This window comes from Rhinopithecus roxellana, chromosome 15, assembly GCF_007565055.1.
Source record: "Rhinopithecus roxellana isolate Shanxi Qingling chromosome 15, ASM756505v1, whole genome shotgun sequence".
Taxonomy (NCBI): domain Eukaryota; kingdom Metazoa; phylum Chordata; class Mammalia; order Primates; family Cercopithecidae; genus Rhinopithecus; species Rhinopithecus roxellana.
This window is the reverse complement of record NC_044563.1, coordinates 585,910-608,841: the sequence shown is the minus strand read 5'-3', so window position 1 is coordinate 608,841 and position 22,932 is coordinate 585,910. Positions and strand designations below refer to the sequence as shown.

General features: G+C 57.1%; 1 protein-coding gene across 3 annotated transcripts in view; it reads right to left on the bottom strand.

Moving 5' to 3' along the window:
- AP2A2 (adaptor related protein complex 2 subunit alpha 2) overlaps positions 1-22,932 on the bottom strand; it is an 89,037-nt gene that overhangs the window by 3,181 nt on the left and 62,924 nt on the right. For 2 of the 3 annotated variants that reach the window (XM_030917637.1, XM_030917638.1), the window contains exons 10-20: positions 21,511-21,648; positions 18,069-18,251; positions 17,395-17,492; positions 16,789-17,020; positions 16,529-16,702; positions 9,267-9,436; positions 5,725-5,807; positions 2,943-3,032; positions 1,410-1,533; positions 344-460; positions 163-232 (exon numbers count right to left, since the gene is read on the bottom strand). In XM_030917637.1, the coding sequence (XP_030773497.1) occupies positions 163-232; positions 344-460; positions 1,410-1,533; positions 2,943-3,032; positions 5,725-5,807; positions 9,267-9,436; positions 16,529-16,702; positions 16,789-17,020; positions 17,395-17,492; positions 18,069-18,251; positions 21,511-21,648 (1,479 nt within the window). The remainder of the gene's footprint in view (positions 1-162; positions 233-343; positions 461-1,409; positions 1,534-2,942; positions 3,033-5,724; positions 5,808-9,266; positions 9,437-16,528; positions 16,703-16,788; positions 17,021-17,394; positions 17,493-18,068; positions 18,252-21,510; positions 21,649-22,932) is intronic. The other variant, XR_004053555.1, reaches the window with a different exon arrangement.

The following is a 22,932-nucleotide window of genomic DNA, read 5'->3' as shown; positions in this document are numbered from 1 at the left end:
CAGACCCTGGCGCTGGGTCGCGGGCAGTGTGTCCCCCCGGGGCCGTCCCTCCAGACCCTGGCGCTGGGTCGCGGGCAGTGTGTCCCCCCGGGCCGTCCCTCCAGACCCTGGCGCTGGGTTGCGGGCAGCGTGTCCCCGGCGCCGTCCCTCCAGATGCCCTACCTTGGCTTTGGTGACTTCTGTGTCCATTGGGTGCTTTGCTTTGAAGATGTTCTGCACCTCCTGCTGTGGACTGTGAGAAACAGCAAAGGCAAGTTTCTCAGCCAGGCCAGAGACCAAAGCCCATCTTTTCAAATGACCCCCATCCCCACCCCCGACCCCTACAGGACAACAGGTTTCTCACTTGCTCAACTGCTTCCAACGTTGAAAGAAATCCTGAGAAGCCATTTCTGTCGGCTGGAAGAATTTGTTGAGAGTGATGGGCAGCTGCACAGACACGTTCTGGAAGGTGCCCCCATACCTGCCAGCAGCAGCAGCAGAAAGAGACAGTCAGCTCCTCCTCTGAGAGCCCCAGGGGCCGGGAAAGAGCCTGGAGTGAGAAGCGTCTCCACCTAGTGCCACCCACCAGAGCGTGGGGAGCCGAGCCTTGAGTCTCCACAGATCATGTGTGGCTCAGTGTACAGTGTCACCCACAGACAGGATAGGCAGGGCCGTGTACACAGGCAGGATGCCCCTGTGCCTCACTTCTCCCCACTTATCTGTTTCCCAGAACTCCAAGTCTGTGCAAATAGTGTGATTTTTTTTTCTTCAAAAAAGCAAAGGCATTTGCACAAAGAATGAAACAAAAATTTGCATGTCTATGTCCCCAAATTCTACAGTATACAATCCTTAAGTTCTCTGTATTTTTAATGTTAGGAAGTGTGCTTTTCTCAACATTCATAACCTTGCAGACACCCAGCAGGGTACGGGCTGACCGTGTACACGCTATTGTAGCCACTGAAAAGTGACAGTAACCAACAGTTGCAACAGGAAAATCTTATGCTTTTAAAAACTAAGCAAAGTGGTATGATCTGAGTCCAACTGCACAAAAAACGCACCCCTCAGGCCAGGGTCCGAAGGAAATCAGCCGCCTTCACCTCGCAGCTGTTGTCTGGTACCAAGCCGGGCAGGTGGCATGGGGCCCTGTCTGCTACCCCATGAGGTAAGGCCCCGTTGTGCCCAGAAAGATCCTAGCAAGGTCCCATGTGGGAGCCGCCACCTGCCGTCCCGGAGCCCAGGGCTTCACCTCCCCTTGTTTTCTGCGCCCTGCAGAGCTGAGGGCAGCAACAGCTCAGGTCGCATCCATGCACCATGAGTACCCGCATGCCCTGGGTCCCCTCAGGAAGGACATGCGGCACAGTCATGGAGCCCAGGCACACAGCTCAGGCGCCCACACAATCCTTGGCCCGGGGCGCACAGATGGCTCTTACCTGAACTGAATGTTGAGGACGGGCGCCTCCGTGAAGTCGGACACGCACTCTATGTTGACCACCTGCTGCACCTGCGCACCCCCCTCCACAGTCGGGTCCACGGGCTTGGTCTGCAGGTTCAGGTGTGTGTGCGTTAAGGAATCCAGCCAAGCAAGCCCCAGCGGCAGAAGCGGAAACGGGCTGGGCTAGAGCCCCAGCAGGACCCATGGAGGGCGCACACTCACCACGCTCCAGGACCACCAGCTACGGGTCAAGGGGCGGCCACACCACCCAGCCCTGCCCTTCCACCCAGACAATCCTCAAAACACTGTTTGCTTCTCACGCTTCCAAAATGGCTCCTCCATTTTAAAAAGTCGCTTACACTATCTACTGGCTGTTCTACTTCTGTTTTCACTCTGTGAGCCTTGGCTCTGGTTCTTACACACACAATTTTTGTCACCGTTAGCAGAAACTGATGCTTAGTAGGGCAGGAAAACTTCAAGAATCCTGGGAATAGCAGGCTCCTGAGACAGCGAGACTCAGAAAAGAGCCCACCTTGCTGGGACCAGCATTGTTTTCGTGCTGGAAAACAAGGGTTTGCCTACAGCCTCTCCTGAAGAAACAGCGACACCAACAAAGCTGGGTCCAGGAGGCAGCAGGGTGCAGGCCTCTCCTACCTCTGGGTCGTGTGCTGCTGGCCACTCAGCTGCTGGGCTCGCTGCTGCCTTCAGCCAAGCGGACCCCGAGGGAGAGACCCCTAAAGAGGGGCACAGGAGGAGTCAGCTTCCACTCTGGATTCTCAGCGAAGTCTTTAATACACGTGATCCTACATGTGTATTTTTAATGACTGTTTTGAAACAGCTTGAACGGTCTGCATTAAAACGTGTTCACGTTAAAATGAACACAGACCAGCCAGTGGCAAGGACGATGTTGCTTCACTCAGGTCTCGGACCATAAACCCCCAGGTGTCACCGTCTCTGGTCAAGCTGGGGTCTTCACGCTAACTCTACTTGGTGGGCCTATCCTTACAGGAAGAGATGTTAGCATCTCCCTCTTTTAGCTGGGAAAGTTCTAGTAACACTTCTGGCATTACGAAGGGAAAATCTTCAGTCTAAAAGCTCTGCCAGAAGCACACACAAGCTCGGCCGGGGTGTGCGCACCGTGCTCCAGTCCCCGCCGGCACCTCCCATGCTCTGCAAGCAGCAGCTCTCTCTGTGAGGCTTCAGAGAGGAGGGATTTAAAGACAATGTCACAGGAGGGTAAGACCAGCTGAAAAAGAAAGGGACTCAAACCAGCCAAATGGAAGGGGAAGAGACTTGTGCACAGTATTTTTAGATGCATTATCAAAAACTGACACTCCAATATGGAAGACTGCCTGTTTTCTTTTTGCTGCCCAACACCACAGGCAGATTATGATTGCCTGATTTTCATATAGCATCTGGAATTATCTTGCTATTTTAACAAAACAAGAAAACCAAAAAACTTCCTCAAAAGCCTCCTCTAAGTCCCACATTGTGCTGTCTGTGGGCACAGGGGCAATGAAACCAAGGATATTAGGCTGAAGCTCATCTGAACAGATCAGTGTTGGAGTAAAATTCAGGAACTGTGTGGAGGTCTTATTACCATAGAAGATAAACATCCGACCTAGAAGGAAACAAAAACCATTTTTTCACACACATCATTTCACGCTTACCCTGAATATTTACACTGAAAAACAAGAGCCCCCCCCCCATCTTCAGCTGAATCAAAATCCACTGTTGTGATGCACGACTGTTGTTAAAATTAAGAACCAATTTTTTCCAGTTTTAGAACGAGCACACCAGTGTTGGAAACGGGCGGGGTATCTCCTCCACTCAGAGGTAACTTCAGCCCTCCAGCACCCTCCTCCCTCGGCCCCTCCTGCACACCCACACGGGACGGATGAGGTCACACGCGTGTGCACAGGGAAGGACCTACAGAAAGCCCTGTCCGCAGGCTGGGCTCCAGCTGGAGGGGTCTCCAGGGACGCCGCAATCACACAGGCCACTGCCGGCCCTGCCCCACGTCTGCGACACGTAAACACAGGCACCGGCCCTGGCTGCCTCCCGTCAGGGGACCCGGCTGGGCCTGCGTCCAGCACAGGACTGGTGTTGCACACTGGCCCTCACTGCAGCAGCTCATGCACAGCACAGGTGCACATTTTGGATGTGTCGCTGTTTTTATTTATATCACAGTAACAAATCTTTGTGAACATCTGTATGCCCCTTGAATTCAGAAAGGAAACCTCGAATATTCTAAAAAGGGCATCACTTTGGCATCACTCCTCCCACAATTTAAAAAACCAAAACCAACACCTAGGTGAAGCTATCATGGCCCAGAGTTTAAAAACTTAAACCAGGACTAAAAGTACCATCTGTTTTCAATGCAGCATTTCCCACAAGAATTACTCTGACAACCCTCACTTTTCTAACAGATCCCTGGTGGGCAAGCGACTAATTCTCCTTTTTCACACTCTTTCCGTGTTTTTCACAAGCGAGAGACAGAGCAGTCCTCAGGAGGCTCAAGGCAGGCACTGAGAGGAGGCAGGTCCGCAGCCGGGGCCCCCGTAGCCACAGGGTTCCATGCACAGTGTTTTTTTTACACTCAAAGGCTTTTTTATGTCCTTCTTCTAAATTGTAGTAAAATACACATAACCTAACATTCACCTTCCTAGCCGTATTTAGGTGGACACAAGGACGCAGGAAGTGCAGCCACACTGTGCAGCCACTGCCACCACCATCTCCAGAAAGTTCTCATCTTCCCAAACTGAACTCCGTCGCCATTAAACACCAACTCCCCATCCCCCTGGCCTAGGCCCTGGCACCCACGAACCACGTTCTGTCTCTACAGAGTCACTGCTCTAGGGACCGCATGAGTGGAGCCACACAGGATTTGTCCCTGTGTCTGGCCCGTGTCACTGAGCACCATGTCCTCAAGGTGCATCCGTGCTGTTTTATGCATCCGAATTTCATTCCTGTCTGCCGTCTGATGGCTGAATAATATTCCACTGCATCGACGGACCACATTTTGCTTATCTAGTCATCCACCCATGAACATCTGGGCTGTTTCCAACTTCTGGGGATTGTGAATGCTGCTATGGACATGGGTGGACAGGTACCTCTTTAAGACCCAGCTTTCGATTCTCTGGGGTCTGTCCCCACACGTGAACCTGCTGGGTCACAGAGTAATTCCACTTTCTTTTGTGTTTTGAGGAACTTCCCACAGTAACTGCACGACTATACACTCCTGCCAGTGGCGCACAAGGCTCCAGCGTCACCATGCCCTGCAGACACTCCTTTTCCTTCGTGGTTTGCTTTGATGTATGCATTATTATGAATGAATGAATGAATGAATGAATGAATGAATGAACGAACGAGCGAACAACAGGGTCTCGCTCTGCTGCCCAGGCTGCAGTGCAGTGGCATGATCTCAGCTCACTGCAGCCTCAAACACCTGGACTCAAGCGATCCTCCCCCGCCTGCCTCCCGAGTAGCTGGGACCACAGGTGTGCACCACCACATCTAGCTAATTTTTGTATTTTTTGTAGAGATGGGGTCTCACCATGTTGTGCAGGCTGGTCTCAAACACCTAGGCTCAAGTGATCCTCCCACCTCGGCCTCCCAAAGTGCTGGAATTACAGGCCTAAGTCACCACACCACCAGGCCAGTCTGTTTATTTATTTATTTACAGAGTCTCACTCTGTTGCCCAGGCTGGAGTGCAGTGGCATGATCTCGGTCACTGCAATCTCTGCCTCCCAGGTTCAAGTGATTCTCCTGTCTCAGCCTCCTAAGTAGCTGGGACTACAGACATGCACCATCATGCAGAGCTAATTTTTGTACTTTTAGTAGAGACAGGGTTTCGCCATGTTAGCCAGGCCGGTCTCGAACTTCTGGCCTCAAGTGATCCGCCTGCCTCAGCCTCCCAACATGGTGGGGTTACAAGCGTGAGCCACTGCCCAGGCTACCTGTTTGTTTTATAACAGCCATCCTGGCGGGGTGAGGTGGTGTCTCGCTGTGGGATTACAGGCGTAAGCCGTCCTGATGGGCTGAGGTGGTGTCTCACTGTAGTTTTGACTGGCATTTCCCTCATGACTTTGTACATCTTTTCAGGTGCTTACTGAGCATTCCTGTATTCTCCCTGGAGAACGTCTCTTCAAAAACTCTGCACCCACCCCACCCTCGCCGCCCCTCTGGTTGTAGAGATGAGTCTCGGTTTGTTGCCCAGGCTGTTCTTTGGTCCATTTTGTAACTGGGCTGCTTTCTTACTGAGTTATGGGAGTTCTAAGAGAGGGTTTCATTAAGTAATTAAAACACATACCTAAATTCTGCCGAAATTCAGACTTAAGTCCAATTTGAAGCAGCTGATTTTCAAACAACACACCATTGTTTTTACAAACAAACCTAGGGGGAAAGGGACAGTATATGTGTCACTCAAAGCCACCTGCAGAAAACACAAGGGTTTGTTCTGGAAAAAAATTCCTAGCACGAGGAGGCCAGAAAAACCTCTATGGACACAAGGGAAGAAACAAGTAGAAAACGATCCCAAGGACCATCCTGACAAATGGCCACAGGAGGACAGTGAGCAGGGCACAGGGGCACGGGCACAGCTCCAGGGAGACCTGTGAAGGCAGTTGGTGCAGCTGCTTTCCAGGAACACGCTGGTCCACATGTAATGGCCTCTCACGGCCCCAGACAGGACACGGGCGCGAAGGCATGCACACAGCTTCTGGCCATGCCACAGACTCCACCCAACCCGGGAGCCGGCCTTCCACCCAGCGAGTGCCTCGCCATCACAGCCTGGCTGCTCCCCGCTGATGCACACGCACAGCCATCCACCCGCCAGCGGCACAGCCCTGCAGGGCCCTGGGCGCCCCCATCTCCCCCTGGCCTCTCCTCTCGCCCATGCACGGTTCATGTCTACACTGCACAGGGAGCCCAGGGTTTTGCTCACCACAGGGCACCTATCTACACTACACCGAGTTAGGGGAAAATAAAAGAGCATTGGTTAGTTTTCATTTGTGTTTCTCTCAGAAGAGCTTCAAGTTTTCTGACCTCCTCTAGAAAACTATAACTCCACAGTGACCTGGATCCAGAAGAGAGGAGAGGGAGGCAGGGCAGCAGCACAGGGCTCCTGGGTGAACCCAGCACAGAGATGGATGTGGCACTGATTCAGACCACAGGGTGGGAAGGCAGGAGGTCACGGTGCCGCCCCCTCCCCCAACCCACCCCAGTGCCTAAGAAGTAAATGCTGCATGGCAGCGGCCTAATTCTGAAATCTCCACATCCACCTGTGCTGACGCCGAGATCAAGGTCAGCCACTCCTACGCTCACCCAGTCTCCACTAACTGCACCACAGCTGCCACCCTGGAAGGTCTGAGTGCTGCCGACCTGAAGATCAGCTCGTCGGCATCCTGCCATACGGAGACCAGGCCAGGAAGAAGACGGAGGAAGCAGAGACAGACAGCAAGGGACAGTGACAGGCGGCCCTTGGCTTGCTCTCAGGGCCGGGAGGGCGCTGCTCGCCTCACACTGCCCCACTCCAGCCCGCCGCAGCCACAAGAGCCACTGAGGCCGCAGTCCCCGCGCACACCTCTGGAGGCCACAGCCGCCCCCTGCACAGCCCGGCAGGCTGCCGGTCCAGCTCCAGCCACACGCAAAGCTTCAAAAGTCAAGTGTGGTCCAACCAACACACAACACAGCCTGGAACACGTCTACTGCGCTTCACCCAGGACTGCCACAGCAGGCCACCAACAAAGCCGAGGTCACTTAACAGGAGGAGCCGGCCGAGGGAGAGGTGTCCATGTGCTCACCGTGCCCTGGGATCGCTGCTCCGCCCACAGCCAACGGTCTCTCCACACAAGAGGCCACAGAGTTTACACTCGTGGTTTGGCCTAAGCCACTTTAAAGTGAAATCTGTCAAGGACATGGGAGGGGCTCCGACTGATCACCCATGACGTAGCGTGACAGAGGGGCCCTCGTGGTCAGCATCTCTGCTTGGTTGCTTGCTTTTTAAAGGGTCATCCCAACTACAACCTGGCCTGGAGGAATTTTTGGGGAAAATGCAAACCACTCTGCAAGGCCACAAGAATGCAGCCGCCCTGTCCTGTGAGCCGTGTTCCAGCAGCCACCGCGGCCGGCTCGTCCAGACACTCTGTGCCTCCATCTACACCAAACACACGCAGACACCTGATGACCCTCTGTAGCCAGATCAAAGCCAAGACGGCCACATGCATAAGAGCCCCAAGGCCCGGCCAGCTGGAGACGGCGCCACCCAATGTGAGGCATGCACAAGGCCATGTGCAGCTCCCAGCACAGCCATATGGAGACGGGGCAGGCATGCGCCCAGCAGGGAAGGGCCACGGACTGCCCAGCCCCGGTCCCTTCCTGCCACGGACTGCCCAGCCCCGGTCCCTTCCTGCCACGGACTGCCCAGCCCCGGTCCCTTCCTGCCACGGACTGCCCAGCCCCGGTCCCTTCCTGCCACGGACTGCCCAGCCCCGGTCCCTTCCTGCCATGGACTGCCCAGCCCCGGTCCCTTCCTGCCACTGAGACACTGAGAAGTGGCCACCACCGGAGCCCTGGAACCTGGATTCTCAATCGCAAACACAGTGACTCTAAGAGCAGTAAGAAGACTCTTTTCAGCCAAGTGGCGATCTGCACCAAACACCACACTGGCCTGCCTCTCCTAAGTCCTTTTCCAACATGTAACAGGAAACAGAACTCACATGCAACATGAATACAAAGAACTGAAAAGCATTTTAAAACACCAGAATTCTATTACAGTCTTCAAAACGGGGGACCAAAAGGCCATTCCTCAAAGGCTCTCTAACCTCCATCTGGGACGGAAACCGGCACCTGCACTCCCACCCACAGGGCAGTGGAGGCGGGGGAAGGGGAGGGGGGAGGGGGAGGGGGACGGGAAAGGGGTAGGGGGAGGGGGAGGGAGAGGGGGGAGGGGGAGGGAGAGAGGGGAGGGGGAGGGAGGGGGAGGGGGGAGGGGGAGGGAGGGGGAGGGGGGAGGGGAGAGGGAGGGAGGGGGGAGGGGGGAGGGGAGGGGGAGAGGGAGGGGGAGGGACGTCCACTCCGGGAATGGGACGCCTCAGACCTCCGCCAGACATGAAAACAAGCAGACGGCTGAGAGCAGCCAGCAAGGGGAATGCACAGCTGATGAGCCCAGCAGAGAGAGCTGGTGAGAGCACGCGCCAGGGAAAGTGGTCGGCACGGATGATCTGAAGACCGTGGAGACACTGGCAGAGACCACTGCATGTGGGGAGCTGGGAGGTGCCCATGCATTGGACAGAAATTAGAGCAGGACAAACAGCAAAGTCAGGCTGCCCTCGGGGGCAACCACAGGGTAGAGGCCGAAGGTGTGAGCAGGGCAGGCCTCACAGGAGGACTTGGCAAGTGAGCAACTCAAGGACAAGAGACCAGGCCTCCAGGCCAGACACAGACAAGATGGCTTAAGTCAGAGTGAAAAGCAGCCCAACTAGACAGGAAAGAGGCGAAGAGAGGAAACGAGTAGCTACAAAGAGTGTTTATCAACACTCAAAGAAAGAGCAGCTGAAGCATGATCAGACACAGCCGCCGGCCAGACCCTGTGGCTTCTTTCATGTCCTCTTTTCCTCCTGAGAGGAATGTCAGCCCTTTATCTAATGCACACTGCAGTCCACAAGTCTAGGTTCTGAGAGGAGTGACACAGCAAACCCACCCACGACACAGCAGCTCCCACTCTCTCCCCCAAGCAGTAATTTGGGAGGTAAACTCCGCTGCCCACCTCTGTCCAGCTGGCCGCGGCCACACCGGAAGTCAGGGGGCACGGCAGTCCCGTGCCTGTCTGCAGGACTCAGGAAACCTGACTACCTGGCAAAGTTGTCTTCGGAGCCAGGAGCGAGAGGCGCGACCACAGAGGCCGAGTCTGAGAACACGTCCACGAGCAGCCCGCCGCCGCCGCCGGAGGAGGGTGGGGGGCCCGCAGGGGCGGGGGGGGCGGCCCCCAGACCCAGCAGGTCTGCCGACGGAGAAGGCGTAGACTGGAAGAGAAGGAAGGAGAGCATCAGCAGAGAGCCTCCTTGGCCTGGCCGGCCCCGGCAGCTCACACCTGCACATCCTCCCCCACGGCGCCCCCTTGGCATCCATGCACTCCCAGGGCTGGGCCGGCGGCACATGGCTCAGTGAGTGACCAGAGAGGGAGGGCTAACAGCCACTTCCTGAGTACATCCCAGAGTCCAGCCTAAAGATAACTGCACTTAAAACATTAGTCATAATTTCACCAAGACACCCTACTAAGACACTTTTTCACAAATGCTATTTGAATGAAAAAAATTCTCAGAAAATTTTGCCATGAAAGACATAAAAAATAAATACATGGTTTAAGAAATAAGATAGGCTGGGCGCGGTGGCTCAAGCCTGTAATCCCAGCACTTTGGGAGGCCGAGACGAGCGGATCACGAGGTCAGGAGATCGAGACCATCCTGGCTAACACGGTGAAACCCCGTCTCTATTAAAAAATACAAAAAACTAGCCGGGCGAGGTGGCGGGCGCCTGTAGTCCCAGCTACTTGAGAGGCTAAGGCAGGAGAATGGCGTAAACCTGGGGGGCGGAGCTTGCAGTGAGCTGAGATCCGGCCACTGCACTCCAGGCTGGGCGACAGAGCGAGACTCCGTCTCAAAAAAAAAAAAAAAAGAAATAAGATAAAGCAGGCCGGGCACGGTGGCTCACGCCTGTAACCCCAGCACTTTGGGAGGCCAAGGCGGCGGGACCACAAGTTCAGGAGATGGAGACCATCCTGGCGAACACAGGTCAGGAGATAGAGACCATCCTGGCGAACACGGTGAAACCCTGTCTCTACTAAAAATACAAAAAACTAGCCGGGCGCAGTGGCGGTGCCTGTAGTCCCAGCTACTCAGGAGGCTGAGGCGGGAGAACGGCAGGAACCCGGGGGACGGAGCTTGCAGTGAGCCGAGATCGCGCCACTGCACTCCAACCTGGGCGACAGAGCGAGGCTCCTCGGGCGCATTATTAGTTTAATCATTAAATCATTATTAATCACTGAAAGTCTACAGAACAGAGACTTGTAAAAATAACCGCTTTTTGGCTGGGCGTGGTGCCTCACATAATCCCAGCACTTTGGAAGGTTGAGGCAGAAGGACTGCTTGAGCCCAGGAATTTAAAACTAGCCTGGGCAACATAGCAAGAGACTGTCCCTGTTTTTTTTTTTTGAGACACTCACTCTACTGCCCAGGCTGGAGTGCAATAGTGCAGGCTCACTGCAACCTCCACCTCAAGCGATTCTCCCGCCTCAGCCTCCCAAGTAGCTGGGATTACAGGTGGCCGCCACCATGCCCAGTTAATTTTTGTATTTTTAGTGGAGACGGGGTTTCGCCATGTTGGCCAGGTTGGTCTTGAACTCCTGACCTCAGGTGATCTGTCCACCTCAGCCTCCCAAAGTCTTGGGATTACAGGCATGAGCCACCACACCTGGCCCCAGTAATTGCTCTTTGATCCTGGACAAAGGCACAAGGAAAGAGCGCCTATGATCTCATGATTAAAGTCCCACAACAGGCACAAGCGGCCGTGCAGTCCATCGCATGCTTACCCATCCAACAGGGCAGCAGGCTCCCCAGCAATGCCCCAGTGGCCTGACCTCCGGAGCTCAGAGCTGCTGTGGGTTCCACGGGTCCTGCCCTGCAGCAGCCTGTGCACCAGAAGGACTCAGGTACTCCCTATAAAAAGGATACTCAGCCAGGCGTGGTGGCTCACACCTGTAATCCCAGCACTTTGGGAGGCCGAGGTGGGGGCAGATCACGAGGTCAGAAGATCAAGACCATCCTGGTCAACACGGGGAAACCCCATCTCTACTAAAAATACAAAAATTAGCTGGGTGTGGTGGCACATGCCTGTAATCCCAGCTACCCGGGAGGTGGAGGCAGGAGAACTGAAACCGGGAGGCGGAGATTGCAGTGAGCCGAGATCACACCACTGAACTACAGCCTGGCGACACTCACACTTTGACACTGTACACCAGGGGCTCTTGGTGGAGAAACCCCCCACTCAGCTAACAGCTTTCTGGAGATGTGGAGGGTTCTGACTATCACAACAATATTGGCATTTCACAGTCAAAAACCAGAGACATAAGATACCCTGCCTTGAAGACTTGTTTTGAGTAACTTTAGAATGTTCCATTGGACATCTAAGAAGGTAAAAAATTAGTGTGTAATTATCTGAGACTCCATCTGAATGCCATTTTACATTAATGCAAAGTTAAGTTGTCACACTGCACTTTCAAAAAAATTACATATGTGGGTATGTGATATATGAATTTTACTTCAAGATAAACGAGGCATCACAAAGTGTGTTATGCAAAAAAGGTGCAGGTCAGAATGGGGGCAGGAGGAGTCAGAATGGGGGCAGGGGGAGTCTGAATGGGGACGGGGGAGTCTGAATGGAGGCGAAGGGAGTCAGAATGGGGGCAGGGGGAGTCTGAATGGGGACAGGGGAGTCTGAATGGAGGCGAAGGGAGTCAGAATGGGGGCAGGGGGAGTCTGAATGGGGACGGGGGAGTCTGAATGGAGGCGAAGGGAGTCAGAATGGGGGCAGGGGGAGTCTGAATGGGGACGGGGGAGTCTGAATGGAGGCGAAGGGAGTCAGAATGGGGGCAGGGGGAGTCTGAATGGGGACGGGGGAGTCTGAATGGAGGCGAAGGGAATCAGAATGGGGGCAGGGGGAGTCTGAATGGGGGCAGGCGGGGGAGTCAGAATGGGGGTGGTAGGAGTCAGAATAGGGGCGGAGAGTCAGAATGGGGATGCAGGGCAGTCAGAAACGGGGCAAGCTCCCAGGTCTGCTCTCGCGACTGAATGCCTCTGCAAGAGAAGATGACATGGGTCTCGTGTGCTCCAAGGGTGGGAGGTCACAGAGGAGCTGGCAGAGAAGAGTCCCAAAAATGTCCAAGGTGTGTCTCGATGAAACCGTCTGAGGGTGGCACTTCGCTCCCCATGCCTGGGACAGCGCCCGCCAACACTGTGGTCTCCACAGCCTGACAAAGCTGTGAGCTGTGTGGGAAGCCATCGGCCTTGGCAACGCACCTGCAGCCCAAATGGAGACAATTCCTCCTCTGCATCTAGTCACAGATGTTACCTCTGGTTCCTGCACTGATTCAAATACATCTATGGCTTTTGGTCTTGTTTTTTGTTTTTTTGAGACCGAGTCTTGCTCTGTTGCCCAGGCTGGAGTGCAGTGGTGCGATCTCAGCTCGCTGCAACCTCTGTCTCCTGGGTTCAAGCCATTCTCCTGCCTCAGCTTCCCGAGTAGCTGGGATGACAGGCGCCCACCACCACGCCCAGCTAATTTTTGTATTTTTAGAAGAGACGGGGTTTCCCCATGTTGGCCAGGCTGGTCTTGAACTCCTGACCTCAAGTGATCCGCCCGCCTCGGCCCCCAAAGTGCTGGGATGACAGGCGTGCGCCGCCGCGCCCGGCCGTCTATGGCTTTTAACTGCTTTCTAAAGTAGGAAAACCCTTTGCCCTAGTAAATGAATCTGAACCTGAAACGGTGCCACAGACGGTAACAGCGAGGCCCCAGGACAAGAGTCCTGAAGCCCACTTTGGGTTCTTCACCCTCCTCACCCTCTCAGGCCTGGGAGACCCTCCTCAGGGAGCAGGCCTGGCTCCTGGGCCACACCAGTTCGCCTCCTCCCTCCAATAGCAGGACAACTTGAGGGGTGAAGGTTTTGCCTACAATGGCCCCAGGCTCCTGCATGTGAGACCAGGCGGCCTCTGACCCCCACAGCCCCGTGCTCCCCGGCACACCCGAGGACACACACACCACAGCCTCCCCCAAGGAGCTGTGTGCAGAGAGAGGATGCTCGGAAGAACTAAAATGTTCTGGCCTCATCTATGATCTTAAATAAAAGACATTTTGGCCAACGTGACACCAAGATAAAGCCACTGCCTTTCATGGGAAAGGCACACGTGCTGATGCCACCCTGAGGCCCCTTCACGGCCCATGCAGAAGACCCTGAGCAAGAGGATTTCGCTGGGAGTGTCTCCCATAGGGAGGGGCCTCTCACTGGAGCTCCTGTGAGCAGTGAGGACAGACTGGAAAGCACAGGATGGCAAGGAAGCCCACACACCACAGCTCTTGGTCAGAACGCAGGGGCCCACACACCACAGCTCTCGGCTTAGAATGGAGCTGCGTGCCTCAGCCACAGACACCTCCCTAAGGAACCCACCCGCCAGGTGCCACTGACCATCAGGAGTGAAGCCGAACTCCGAAAATCCACTGAATGAGCCCGGAAGGGGGACCCCTCCCAAGAGAGACCTTACAGAAATGCTGAACCTCACGGTACCCTCATCCCCCTTTTCAGATGGCAGCACACTGCTCTCACTCCCAGGGTCCAGAAGCTTCCATCTGATCCCAAAGCCACAGTCAAGGCCAGGCCCTCCAAAGTCCACCCTGAGCCTAACTGGACAAACCTGGGTGTGATCAAAGGCCTGGGGTATGGGCACACCTCATTTCTCAGGACCCACATGAAAAAGAAACACCACATAGAGCCTGAAGACCATCCTACAGCCCCTCTCCGTGCTCCCTCAGCGAGTTCCTCTTCACGTCAAAGCAGCTGGAGGGGAGTGAGAGCACCTGGTGCCTTCCCAGCTTCAAACAGGCAATTCCAGGTTTCCGTGGAAGGCTTCACAGTGCCCTTGCTGAAAGCCGGCGACCAGGAATCCCTGCACACCAGCCTCCCCTGGGTCACATCTTCCTGCCCTCGCCTCCTCACCCAACTGGAGCTGGGTCCTCCTCTCTGCAGGGCAGAGCCACTGCCGGCCCAGTGCCCACGGGGAGGGCCCTGCTCCGGCAGCTCACAGACAAATCTCCACAAGCAAGTTTCTGTCTCCAGAAACCTATGTCAAGACGCTCGAAGGACAGGGAGAGATGGATTAGAGGAATGACAGAGGCCTGCAGCACCAGGCACCTGGCTACTGACATCCCACGGGAGGAGACAGGATCAAAAGCAGGTCACCAGCTCCACAGGGCACGTGAGAAACACAAGCATGAAGGTGCTTAAGCGTGAAGGGAAGATGCCCACCTGGGTGGAAACAGCCACATCTTTCATTCACCTCATTCACTCCAGGATCAGCTCTCAGGCAATTCAAGCCTCCAGAGGGCAGGCACAGCAGCATGCCACCAACAACGCAGAGAGAGGGCAAGGGGGACAGGGGCTGCATGGAGGACACGAGGCAAGGCGGGGTGGGGTGGGGGGAGGAAGAGGGGAAGGGAAGACTGCTCAATGAGATGTCAGGCTCAGCCAGGAGGGGGAGGGGGAGGAGGGAAAAGATGAGGAAGAGGAGGAGAGGAGGAGGAAGAGAAGTGGGGATGAGGAAGAAGAGGAGTGGGGAGGAGGAGAGGGAGGAGGGGGAGGAGAGGGAGGAGAAGAGGGAGGAGGGGGAGGAGGAGAGGGAGGAGGGGGAGGAGCAGGGAGAGGAGGAAGAAGAAGGTGGAAGAAGAGGAGGAAAAAGAGGAAGAGGAGGGGAGGAGGAGAGGGAGGAGGGAGGAGGGAGGGGGGAAGAGGGAAGGGGGAAAGAGGGGGAGGAGAAAGGCAAGGAGGAGAGGGGGAGAGGGAGGAGGAAGGGGAGGAGGGGAAGGGGGAGAGGGGGAGCGGGGGGGGAATAAGGGGAGGAGAGGAAGGGGGAGGAGGGGAAGGTGGAAGAAGAGGGTGAGGAGGAGGGGGAGGGGAGGAGAAGGTGGAGGAAGAGGGCGAAGAGGGGAAGGTGGGGGAAGAGGGGGGAGGAGGGGAAGGTGGGGGAAGAGGGGAAGGAGGAGGGGGAGGGGAAGGGGGAAGAAAAGGAGGGGGAGGAGGGAGGGGGGAGAAGAGGGAGGGAGAGGAGAAAGGTGAGGGAGAGGACGATGAGGTGAGAAAGGAGGGGGAGGGGAAAGGAGGGGGAGGGGAGAGGAGGGGGAAAGGAGGGGGGAGGAGGGGGAGGAGGGAGAGGAGGGGAGGAGAAAGAGGAGGGGAAGGGGGAAGAGAGGAAGGGGAGGGGGAGGAGGGGGGAGAGGATGAAGGGGAGGAGGAGGGGGAGGAGGAGAGGAGGGGAGGGGAGGGAGGGAGGAAGAGGAGGAGGAGGAGGAAGGGGAAGGAGGGAGAGAGAGGGGGATGAGGGGGAGGGGGGAGGAGGGGGAGGAAGGGGGGAGGGGGAAGGGAAGGAGGGGGGACAAAGGGGAGGAGGGGGAGGAAGACGAGCAGGGGGAGGAAGAGGAGGAGCGGGAGAAGCCACTGGGCGCAATGTCAGGCTGAGCCTGGATACTGGCCCCATCGCAGGCCCTGCACTGTCAGCCAGAGAAGCAGGACACACAGTCAGCAGAGAACATAAGCAGGTCCCTGCCAAGGAGTGCCAGGACTCCAACACGAGCACCCCTCCCAACCAGCAAACTGCCAGGGCAGGCACCACCACAGGAGCTCACCCCACAAAGCCCTGCTGATAGTGGGCAGCAGCACTGGTTGCCACCACTGGACCTGCGTCCTGGAGAGAAGATTGAGAAGATTCTCTCTCCAGAGCTCCTCTAACTGGACAGACAGAAAGTCCGTGTGACCCCGACAGGAGCCCTCCCTGACAGTGCAGAGGGGACAGCGGCAAGCAGAGCCCAGCAAAGCACAGCTCTCCCAACCACGCTTCTCTCCCAACCACGCTTCTCTCCCGACAAATACCACAGGACGCTCTCAGCCACGGGACTATTCTCATCACATCACACATACAAGGAAAACCAGACCTCACCCAACTCACTAGAGAAACCCTCGAAGAGCAGGGCAGGAGAGGTCCTCTCTGAATCAACAAAGCATGTGTGGACAGTTGCCTGGGGAGGCAGTCCTATAGGAGAGGGACGGCCACTTCCCCTAAAACAAGTCACCACAGCGGATGTGGGAGCTGAGCTGGACAAGACGATGGTCTGAAGGAAGCACCTCGCCCAGCAGGGACAGTGGCCCCTGGGACACGCCAGCGGGGTGTCCAGAGACACAGTCGGCACCTGGGTTCTCAGTACATGCTCCTCCCTGACAGGAAATGCTCTGCTGGTCCCAAGTCTTGGGGGTGAGGCCCTCACAGGTCTGGGTACACAGCAGGTGAGGAACCCACCATGGCACTGGTGCTGGCCGGGGCAGGCTCGGGGCCCCCATTCACATCCACACTCCTCTCCCGCTTGGTGTCCTCCAGGTCTGTCACTGTGCTGGGGCCCTTCTTCTTCTTGAGCTTTGCCAAGATGGAGGACTCCCGCTCCGGGAACGGGGGCATCTCCTCCAGCACGGTCGCCTTGGAAAGAACACAAGGTGGGCTTGCTCAGAGTCCCTGACCTCCGACCCTCAGTCAAGCCAGCCCGAAGGATGGGGGCCTCCTACCAGGATGTCGGTGCTGGCCACAGTGCTGAGCCGCAGGTACTCCACGGCGCGTTGCTGCAGCTCCACGTCTGCGTTCCTCAGCTGGCTGTCGCTGCGCAGCACGTCCTGGATGGTGGGCTTCACCTCCGGAAAGAGGTTCACGAACTTGATGTAGGTGGACAGGAGCAGTGCGCGGGTGGGGACGCTGCATAGGTGGAACTTGGAGTGCAGCAGGTTGAACTGGATCAGCGGGCTGGGGGTGTGGGGAGAGCACAACACAGGAACGCCATCATCCCCTCGCAGGCTCCAGCACGTCCCCGCAGGGGAGGGACAGCAGCAAGACCCCCTTGCCTGCACCAGAGGCCGCTGGTCAGGACCCTCTTCCAGCTCCAGATCCCACTGCAAGGCACCCCTTTCACAAAGTCAGCCATAAACCCCATGTCTCCATTTTCTCCTAGAATCCCTGCTTTTCTATCAACTGAAGGAAAACAAAAAGATGCCGATTGGGAGCAGACGCAGCTCTGCGAGGCCTCCCAACAAAGCCAGCTGGCACCTCGCCTCTTGAGGACACCAGCCACCTAAGCCCGCTAGAGCGCACATGGCTCCGACTCGCAAAGGTCCTCTCACCTGGATCTCGGGTCTCCGGCTATCAGGTTTCCAAACTCCCCCAGGATGTAGCCGCCCACTTTGACCAGGTTCTCGTGGCACGCGGGAGCCTGAAGAGCCTGTGAAGCACAAACATAATGAGCCGGGGTGGCAGCCAAGTGTCCAGAGCTAAGGCGAGGCAGGCACGTCCTGGCGCGGTGCACCCTACAGCAGCACCAGCCCCTCAGCTTCCTGGAGACCCCAGTCCAAGTGCCCATCCCTGCCTTCCTCGGCACCCATGTCAGCAGCAAGGAACCCGAGGCTGCCACACGCTGACCTGCCCTGGAGGGAGCTGCAGCGTCCAGAACAGGCTCCGGCCAGGGAGGTTCTGCCAGCATCCTCATGGCCCACCCCTTCCCGGTGGCCTAATCCTCTCCGATGGACAGGGCAGGCCCCAGCATGCTCTCACACACACAGGGCCGGCTTTCTCAGATGGCTCCCAGAGAGCCAGAAGTTTGAGAGTTAGGGTGAGAAGAAACTGGGACTCAGCAAGGGGCGCCAACAGCAGAGGAACTAGAGCCTCAGGGAAGAGCTGAGGGGCAGGAGGGGTCAGCGACAGCCCGCGGCACCTCCCCCCAGCCAGGCTGGAACCACTCACTGCTCACCTTCCGCAACTGCCCTCCACCCCATCCTTTCTGCCGTCCTGCGGGCCATACCTCGAACACAGTCTTGGCCGCGTAGCCCTGCACGTCGTCCCGGTTGATGACGATCTGAATGACTCGGTACCACACCTCTTCACTCACGTAATCACCAGCAATTCGGATCAAGTTCAAGATGGTATCCACGTACCAGGTGTAGTCCACCGCGTACTTCTCTGCCAGGATGGCGACCTTCAGCACCTGCAGAGGACGGGCTGCTGAGGGCCGGCACCTGCAGGCCATGGCAATCCCAAAACCAAACTGTCATCCAAAGTCAAAGTGAGGGTTTCAAAAGCACCTAAATGTGTCTACAAAAGTTTGGGACATGTAGAAAGCTTGAACTAGATTCTTGGCCAGGCGCGGTGGCTCAAGCCTGTAATCCCAGCACTTTGGGAGGCCGAGACGGGCGGATCACGAGGTCAGGAGATCGAGACCATCCTGGCTAACACAGTGAAACCCCGTCTCTACTAAAAAATACAAAAAACTAGCTGGGTGAGGTGGCGGGCGCCTGTAGTCCCAGCTACTCCGGAGGCTGAGGCAGGAGAATGGCGTAAACCCGGGAGGCGGAGCTTGCAGTGAGCTGAGATCCGGCCACTGCACTCCAGCCTGGGGGACAGAGCCAGACTCCGTCTCAAAAAAAAAAAGATTCCCTGACTTAAACAAGGAAAGCCAGGAAGAGGTGGAGACCAGTGCACAGAAGGCCACGGCCACAGCCAGGCCACCTCCCACCTGAGCCCTTGTCTCCCAAAGCCCCGACACCTGGTGGTAGCACTCCTCTGATCGTGCCACCCTGGGCTCCTGGCGGCCACTTCTCTGGTGGTTTCCTCCGGCTCTGGCCAGTCTTTCCTGCGAGCCTCACCTGGGGGTTCCCTTTCTTCCCCTCTCTGGCTCACTCTTATGGGTGCCCCCTGGAGGCACCTGCCCAGCCCACACCCACGTGGCAGCCACTCACCTGGAGCTCTGCCAGGCTGTCCAACACCAAACTCATCTCCCCAAAGTCACCTCACCTGGAACCAAGCCCCCCTCCAACAGCACCAGCTGCCAACACCAGCGCCAGCAGGCATCAAGACCACATGCCTCCCGAGGGCACCCCAATACCCTGCCCCTCCCCACACCGTTGCCCCCTCTCCACACCCTGCTGCTGGCCTCTCAGGCACTGGTGACTGTGCCCCCCACCCCAGAGTCGCTGCCTGGAGCCTGGACTCCCAAATCCCAACCTGACTCCATGACACTTCCAAGGTGTCATTCCAAAACGCACTACTGCCTCTGAGCCCCGCCTCAGCCCGGGGCTGCGCACCAGGCCCTCCAGCCTCACTGGCCGGGTCCCCACCTCCCAGCCTCAGCCCGGAGCTGCGCACCAGGCCCTCCGGCCTCACTGGCCGGCCCCACCTCTGCCTCACATGCCCTTCTCCCTACCTTGTGCTCAGTCACCTCCTGCCCCTCCACGAATGGCGGCTCTGCCCTCCCAGGGGCCTCTGCACCATCATCCTCTCCAGACCAGGTCACTACCGCCTTCTGCAGAAGTCCACACAGCCCCCCAGGAGTGTAATGCCTCCTGAGGCCCCCAGAACATGGGCACTTCCTCCAGCCATCCCATCCACAGTGCAGCAACCCACAGTCCTGCTCTCAATCCGTCCCCCTCCGTGGACAGGAAGGTGCTGAGTAGGCAGGGAGTGGGCCACGTCCAGTTTGGACACTTAGCACCTAGCACAGCCAGAGAACATGCTCTGCCATGCCCGGCTGAAAGGACGGGGTGGGGGGAGCACCATGTCCGGCTGAAAGGACGGAATGGGGGGAGCACCATGCCCGGCTGAAAGAACGGGGTGGGGGAAGCACCATGCCCGGCTGAAACGACACAGTTGGGGGAGCACTATGCGGCCTGAGACACAGCACCTGTCTTACTCCTCACAGCAGGAGCCAGCTGAGGATTGCCGCTCATCACGTAGAGGGGCGAGAGCAGATCCCGGGCTGAAGAATGCCCAGGACCTCAAAATCTGCACAACTGTAGTCAGAAGCACACTGCTTCTGTCTCTGTTCAAACCACTCAGCATGACGATCAGGAACAAAGCTCCTGTGAAGGCTGTCCCCAGAGCCAGCGCCACCCCACCACAAGTGTTGAGATCTGGCCCCAACCAGGCCAGAGAGGGACCACTGGCTGCAGTCAACAAGCACCTGCCTGGCCCCCTACACCAAACCCTCCCCACGGTGCCTGCCCTTGGGGCCTCCTGCCGGGAGTCAGCCCACCCCTGTCCCTGTGCCCCTCAACTTCCCAGGCCCACTGTCCTGGAGGGTGGACAGTCCAGCGTGAGAGCTGCCTCCTGGCCCCCGCTCTCTGCAGGTCTGCAGTGCCTCACTGAAGCTCAGACTGTGGTAATCTCACCCCTCAGCATCGAAGTCCCAGCACCTGGGCCCCTCCGTTCACTAAAGACCCCTGAAAACCTGAGTCTCTCACCTGGGCATAACGACGCACACCCGCCCAAAGCGACCCTGTCACCTGCCACCAGCTCCGACAGTGGCTCTCAGCAAAGCTCCCAAGGAGGCCTCGAGCTGTACTTTGCCCAAAAAGACAAATAACGAAGTGTTTTCTACACAATGGAGGCATGGTCTCAGCCTCAACAAGAGGCTGCGGTCCTGGCTGGTGACCGTGGCCAACCCCACACGAGGACACCCGGGCCTGCCCCTTAAACCATCCACAGACATGGCGAGCCTGAGAGGCCTGTGAGCGTGGTGGAGGCCTCGGGTCCTCTTCTCTGCTGACCATGTGGCCTCCACAAGGGTTCCTTCCCTCAAGTTTTGGGTCATGCTCAGTCTTCATCCTTTTTTTTTTTGAGACGGAGTCTCATTCTGTGCAATGGCGTGATCTCGGCTCACTGCAAGCTCCGCCCCTCCCAGGTTCACACCATTCTCCTGCCTCAGCCTCCCCAGAAGCTGGGACTACAGGCGCCCGCCACCACGCCCAGATAATTTTTTGTATTTTTCGTAGAGATGAGGTTTCACCGTGTTAGCCAGGATGGTCTCGATCTCCTGATCCCGTGATCCGCCCACCTCGGCCTCCTGAAGTGCTGGGATGACAGGCGTGAGCCACGCGCCCGGCCAATAGTTATTTTCAAGACCAAATGACTCTACCAAAAATGCTGATTTTTTTTTTTTTTTTAAAGACAGGGCCTCGCTGTGTTGCCCAGGCTGGAGCACAGTGACATGATCTCGACTCACGGCAGCCTCAACCTCCTGGCCTCAGGTGATCCTCCCGCCTCCACCTCAGGAGTAGCTGGGATCACAGGTGCCACCACACCCAGCTTGAAAATGTGGATTGAAACACAGAGGCAGAGGAGCCTTGTATCCAGCATCTCATGGGTTCTCAATCAAGCCCTGCGGGAGAGAATCACAGAGCACGAAGGAAATCCTGCCCCTGAGATTCGTGCCTGTGGCAGGAGAGGACTCAGAGGCCACCAGAACTCACAATCTCTTCTCGGATGGAGTAGTCGGCCGTCTCCAGATAGCTCAGCATCTCGGCCACGATCTGTGGGGCGTTGCTGCGGTCGCACATGGCATAGAGGAGGTCCACGGCCCGCTGCCGCACGCTCACGTCCCGCTCGGTCTGGGGAACAAACCACAGAGTAAGAGGCCGCAGGAGCAAGGCCCAGGCTTGGGGACAGGCCTGGTACCGCATCTCAATGCCCACTCTGAGCTTCCCTCACACACACATCCAGGTCCAGGAAGCTGACCTGCACTCGGGCCGCATGTGTCTGGATGGCCCGGAAAAGAGTTCCGCCTACTCACCCGGCCCTCCCACTGCACAGGCCAGTTTCGCTAGGTCCCAGTGCACTGCCTGGGTTCCCTCTGCTCGCCCGCGCCTCCCTCCGCACAGGCCAGCTTCTCTAGGACCGAGCGCACTGCCTGGTGTGGACGGCCCCAAATAGAGTTCCGCCTCCTCGCCCACGCCTCCCTCCGCACAGGCCGGCTTCACTAGGATCGAGCGCACTGCCTGGTGCAGGTTATTAAGGCCTCTCTTCCATGTAGCCGAAGACCCCGCGGCCTCCGGCACTGCCGTGGAGCTGCCCCAAGGCAGGTTCTCATGCCCCACCCCGGAGCCCGTGCTGATGAGCCCCCCAGAGGCTCTGCAGCATGAGAAAGCCCGAGGTCTGCATAGCTCTGCTCCCAGCCAAGGGCAGGAGAGTGGGCACCACCAGCCCTAGCACTGGCCGTATGCAAATGAGTGTCCAGCCTTTCTGACAATAGGGATTGACTAAAACACACACCGAACCAGGACCAAGAAGAATCCAGAATACCAAACACCCACCATGAGCCCCTCGCACGCCACCCAGAACACCCGTGCGCTGCACACAGATGTGCGGAGGGCTGGGAGCGGCCCTGCCACAGCCTGAGGCTGAGCCAGAGGGGAGACGTGCAGCTCCCCACCTCCCACTTCCTAACACACGCACACCGGTGACTAAGGCTGTGGCAGACACGTCCTACATGGAACGAACCCTCGGGGTCTCTCTGGAGACTCACAAAGGCTGGCAATGGCCACAGCCTCAACTGGGTCTTCCCACTCTGAAATTTTAATCCCCAAATAAAGTGAGTTTCCTTTGCAAAAGGAGAATTTTCTCAGAGATAAGGGAAAAAAATTTCATCTTTCTACCAAGAAGAACCATTTCTACTTGTTGGCATTATGCATGTGCAGGATGGCACACGGGGACCTGCCCCCAGCAGGGAAAGGGCTGCCAGGGACTCGTGTGCTCAGCCTAACCAGGAGAGCAGAGCCGTCCTGGCCATCGCCAGGCAGCATGGCCCTCAACTGTGGTGTGACCTCCCAAGAGTAGGTGACAGGCAGAGGCCAGCAGCACCAGCCACCATCTCCATCTCTGCGGGGAGTCAGGAA